At 46.4% G+C, this 5,326-nt stretch overlaps 1 protein-coding gene across 1 annotated transcript in view; it reads left to right on the top strand.

Annotated features, from left to right (window-relative positions):
- Positions 1 to 2,327: 2,327 nt before the first annotated feature.
- The window catches only part of FRS3 (fibroblast growth factor receptor substrate 3), a 5,984-nt gene continuing 2,985 nt past the window's right edge, over positions 2,328 to 5,326 (top strand). Inside the window, exons 1-3 of the mRNA XM_009574320.1 lie at positions 2,328 to 2,393; positions 2,924 to 3,110; positions 5,089 to 5,250. Coding sequence (XP_009572615.1) covers positions 2,328 to 2,393; positions 2,924 to 3,110; positions 5,089 to 5,250 — 415 coding nt within the window. The remainder of the gene's footprint in view (positions 2,394 to 2,923; positions 3,111 to 5,088; positions 5,251 to 5,326) is intronic.

The raw sequence follows: 5,326 nt of genomic DNA on the forward strand, positions 1-5,326 counted from the left end.
GCCTCTGCGGGAGCAGAGGGTTTGGGAGGAGAGCGGACGACCCGGCTGCGAAATCGGGAGAGGTGAGCTGTGGTCTGGAGACTGGGCCAAGGAGGGCTGCGAAGGCTTGGAGGAGGATTTAGGTCTGGGTGCTGGGAGATGGGGAGACTGGAGGGGAGAATGGGGCTGCTGGTCTTAGGAGGCACGTGCTCTTGCTCGCAGGGAAGTGTATTCCTACTATTAGAGGGTTTGGTCCAACTAGTTAAGGCTATGAACTGGCAAACAGCCGTCGGAAAGGTGCATGTCGAAAGCGCTGAGCAAGAGACAGGAGTCTTGAGAGTCTTGGTGTCAGTGTGAAAGGGATGCCACTAAAATATTCAACAGCGAGGAGTAGTGGGAAGCGCTGAGGGAGTATTCAGGGATCTCGCAATGTTTTTTTTCTCGTTTGCTCAGTTCTGACCATAATAACTGTTCAGGATAGGCGACAGCACTCCAACCCAACTCCCTCGCAGGTTAGACAGACACAGGTGGAGGGAGCGCCAGAGGGAGAGAGGAATAAAGAAGAAAGAGGGGGCAAAGGTAACGTGTTTTCTACAAGATTTTTTTTTTTTTACTGAGGGAATTGATGAGATGGGAGTGGGAGAGCAGAGACAGTAGAGGACAAGGTACCTAGTGACCAGATTAGATGAAGCGGAGAGGGATCTGTTGCTAAATTATTGATCAAAGCCTGTAAGGTCAGCAGGGAGTAAATCCATACTGAGTCTAGAAAAACAAATAGGATGGCTTGAGCAGGATGCGGTGTTGGACAGGGAGCGTGTGGTGTTATTACTGTTAGGGGTGACGGGTATGTGCAAGAGGACGGGCGACAGCCAGCTTGATTTGTGCCTGAGCTCCTCCAGCTTGCTCAAAAGGAAGCATTCCTCTTCTGGGGGACTTTGCAGGGTTAGGATGTGTTGGGGAATTCTTCAGGGGCCAAAGCTAAGGCGTGGGGTTGCAGTAGAAGGTAATTTACGTTCTGTTTTGATCTAAAAAATTAAATGGGACCCCTTGGTCAGCTCCCTGCCGGCTCTTCCTTCTCCCTCCACGCTGCTCTGCGCTGCGGGGGAGCCTGAGGGCAGCTGCGCAATGTGGTTTTGCACGGAGATGCAACTCCGTGATTCATTGTTTAATTTGGAGCGACTGGTGAGGCAGATTCTGGCATGGCAGAGTGCGAGATTTCCAATAGCCTTTTCATTTTATTTACTGCTCTAGTGCCAGGCTGGTTATCTGTATGGCTTTGTTCTCTTACACCTCAGATGGAGAGATCATTAGCTGTTCTCGCCAAATAAAACGTGGCATCCTCTCGTGTTACCTGCTGCTGAATCCCCTGCCCTAGAGCGAATGTGGAGTCCTTTAAGTTTGCATCAAAGATAGCAGTATTTTTCACTACTAGTGCGTGCAACTCCTGCTTGATATTTGCGCTTGCTGACTGTTGTCAGATAGCGGAGTTTTTATGTTTTCTGGCATTTGTTGCTTTTCATAGTCCAAAGTAGAACAGCTGTTGTGTTCACTTGCTTTTAAGGCTGCTGGTTCTCTGACCCTTAAGGACATTCCATTGAGTGAAGGTATCTTCACATTCCTAAGCAGCAGATGCACGTGATTCCTCCTATCCTCACCGCTCTCAGCCATTCAGTATTACTCTTGTGTTTTATTTGCACTACAGTAGCTCTGATAAACCTCACTCCTGTGTAGGATCCCAAAGCCAAGAAGTAAAATATCTCTTATTTCTATTTTTTTTTTTAGCTGTAGACTGTGTATTTTTTCAGAAATTACAGGAGTGGTCTGTGCAGAATTATTTTCTATAGTCATGTAAGTGCAGGAATTTAATTAAAAAACCAAAAGTGCACCTGCCTTCCTTGTGATATTTAAAGGGAACTTCAGTCACAACCCCTCCACCCCCTGCTTTTTAATCTTCTCTGTTTTTTTAATTTGTTTAACTGTATTCTCCTTGTCAGGTGGAAGATGGGACAGTTTCCCTTGTGTTTTAGGTGACTCTGACACCTGGTTACCATGAAGTCCCGAAGGAGATAGAGGGACAGTAGTGGGAATTTTTTCTCACTCCTCCAGAAAAATCCAACAATTGCCTAATGGTAAGAAAGCTGTTATTTTCAATTAGCCTTATATTGTATGGTGTCCATTAATCGAGGAACACATTGAAGAGTTTGAGATCCAAACCCACTGGGCCACGTGCAGGGGGATCAAGGAGGATACAGGCTGTGTTTGGAGAAGGTGGGAGGAGTTGGTTTTCAAAATATGATTGTCCTCTGTTTTGTGTCCTCTCCCCAGGGATTACCTCTTATGCTGACGTCATGGGGAGCTGCTGCAGTTGTCTGTGCAGAGACAGCATTCCAGACAACCATCCCACCAAATTTAAGGTAAGTATCATACCTTCATCCCCATCAGAGAGTCTGTGACAGCACCGACTACTAGCAAAGCCCAGCATGGGTTGGACTCCAGGCACGAAAGGAAAGAAAACCTCTGCTCTTGCAGAGAAGTCTTTCACTTGATAAGATTTGCAAAGATGTTACTGTTTTGGTTTGTTGGCTTATTTTTTTCCTTTCCTTAAGCAACCTCTGCTGCAAATAATGTTTGTATTTGCGGTAGAAATTGCCTCTGCACTGAGATTCAGCCGAGCAAAGAAATGGGGAACTGGAGAGAAACCTTTTATTGCTCAGGGCTGTGTTCCAGTGTCTGTGTTGAGACACATCAGCTGAACTGCCAAGCACACAGTCTCCAGGGCTGCCGGCTTGGCGCCTTCTGCCAGCAGTGAATTCATGCTCTCAGCTGAGAAAAGGCATCTCAGTAATGAAAGGGGAATCCATGGGAATTACAGTGTCTTCGTGGGTGGGCTTTTTTTGATACCAATGCACTGAGTTTCCTGATGTGATCTCTGTGGCCTCTGCAGGTAACGAACGTGGACGATGAAGGTAACGAGCTGGGATCTGGGATTATGGAGCTGACACAGACGGAGCTCATCTTGCACACTCACAAGCGAGATGCTGTCAGGTGGCCCTACCTCTGCTTGCGCCGCTATGGCTATGACTCCAACCTCTTCTCCTTCGAGAGCGGTCGTCGCTGCCAGACGGGGCAGGGTGAGTGTGGAGGTTCCTGGAGGAAGGAACTGCTGAGGTTCTGAGCCAGAGTGAGCCGATGCTTGTGTCTTCCCAAATTCCTGCATCTAATGAATCAACAGGTTCTTCTGCAGCCTCTGTTCCCCCAGAATACCAGAGTGTGCATGCACATACAGTTAATATTCCTGATTGAAACACTAATGAGAACAACATCAGGACCTGGGCATAAATCTAATGGTCTCATTTTGCTAGTGCATCGACGCTCATGAGGTAATTGGCGAAGCAGGCTTGAGCTTTGGACTTAATGTCAGAGAGGATGTTAGTTACACTGTCAGCTCTCAGCTTCAGTACCGAGTGATGCACAGCTATGGTAGGAGAGGTTGCTGGCCTTCTTTTCTTAGGAGCCAGAAAGTTCTTTTTGCAAGACTGAAGCTTTGTTAAGCATTTTTTAACTCTGGGGATAAAACTTTAAGGGCATCACCTGCACCTTTTCGCAGGTCCCTCTTAGGGTTTGCGTATTCCACAGAGCTGCCAAATGCACGTCAGTAACAATAGTTGTTTGAGCACATTTTATGTTTCTCTGAGTTTGCTCTGCCTTGGTTAGTGCCAGTTCTACTTAACGCTTTGCATTTTGTGTCTGGCACCACTTTGTAACGTAGAGGGAAAGAAGTTTTACGTTTTACTGATTTTATGCATGGGAATGCTGTACATGCCAAGTCATCAGCAATGCCGGGAATAGAGTCCAGTTTTACAATGGTGCCTGTTAGTTCCTTTACCAGTCTGTCTCTCTTGCTTTTAAAGAGCTGAACATTTTCTTGGCATCTGCATCCCCGGGAAAAAAAAGTTTGTTTCCTTGTTCTATTAATGTGTTTGTAAACTCCTTCTTATCCAAAAGGACTCCGCGTGACTGTTCAGTGTCTGTGTAAAGCACTGTGCAAAGCTGTAGTGCCGTATGCTCCTTTTTAATATTTATGTAAGTGGGGTTTTCCTCTCCTGGAGTCGTGTGCTTATCAGTTGCCAGCGATGGGAATTGCTTGTCTTTGGTTTCTGTTTTGCCTTTTGCAGGATGCAATGGTTAGAATTCCGCCCTGTGTGTGTTTTGGTTTTTATTTAGGTCTAGGTAGTGAGGATAAAGCAGAGCCATTTGCTCTTCATATATTACAAAATTTTTAGCAGGCACATACTTACTCATCAGTCTTAAAACAGACAGAAGTGAGAGGGATGGTGATGTGTTTTGAGGAGTTTTCTCCCTTCCTTGTAGGATTTTTTTTCTGCTTAGTTAATTTTATTTGGAGGACTCCTTCCTGATGCTGCTCCCCACCTTATGTAAGGCAGATATAGCTATTTTTTTTTTGGCCGGAATGTTTAAAACCTTATTCTTTGGGGTAGCAGCCGTTGTTGCCATGCCGTTCCCGTTGCTATGGCTTTTGTGCGTGTGTGTGCGTGCCAGCTTGGGATTGGTTAGCTCTGCACACACCAGCTCCGGTGCGGGCTGCTCGTTTGGGGAGACACTGTTTAATTCCATACGTTTTTGAAATATGACGTTCTTCTCCCTCCCTCACGTGCACACCTCACAGGGCCCAGTTCAGCTTCAAGTAGTCACTGGATAGACTTTCCCCTGGCAATGAGAACTGGACTGAGTACCAAGTGAGTTAAAATACAAGATTAGAGATGAAACGAGACCAGTTAACCTGTCCCTTTCACATCTCTGCTCGTGTGGGATCAATCGTCTTAAGATAACTGGGGTGCTCAATATTTTTCTTGTAATAATGCACCATTTGGTCAGATGGCAGTCATGGCATTGTATTTCTGTTGATGCAATAATCCACCAAGTCGTTGGTTGTTCTCCTGTGGCTGTGGGTTGTAGGGGTTGATTGTGTTAAACACAGCAAAAGAAATCAGAATTACCTGTTCATTTAGAGCTGGGAATTACATATACTCTTGTTAAGAGCAGGATCGCTTTCTTGCTTTTCTGACCCTCCTCTTCGTTACTGTGCAGGGATTTTTGCCTTCAAGTGTTCCAGAGCAGAGGAGATCTTTAACCTGCTTCAGGACCTGATGCAGTGTAACAGTATCAACGTAGTGGAAGAGCCTGTTGTCATCACCAGGAACAGTCACCCCGCGGAGCGGGAGCTCTCCCGGACCTCCCAGGCACCCAACAGTAAGGCTCCTTCAGTGTCCGGGGAGAAGAGGGGGGAACACAGAGACGGGGGCGATGTCTGCAATTGTAGACAGAA

This window comes from Fulmarus glacialis, unplaced genomic scaffold (genome assembly GCF_000690835.1).
Source record: "Fulmarus glacialis isolate BGI_N327 unplaced genomic scaffold, ASM69083v1 scaffold17963, whole genome shotgun sequence".
NCBI classification, from domain to species: Eukaryota; Metazoa; Chordata; class Aves; order Procellariiformes; family Procellariidae; genus Fulmarus; species Fulmarus glacialis.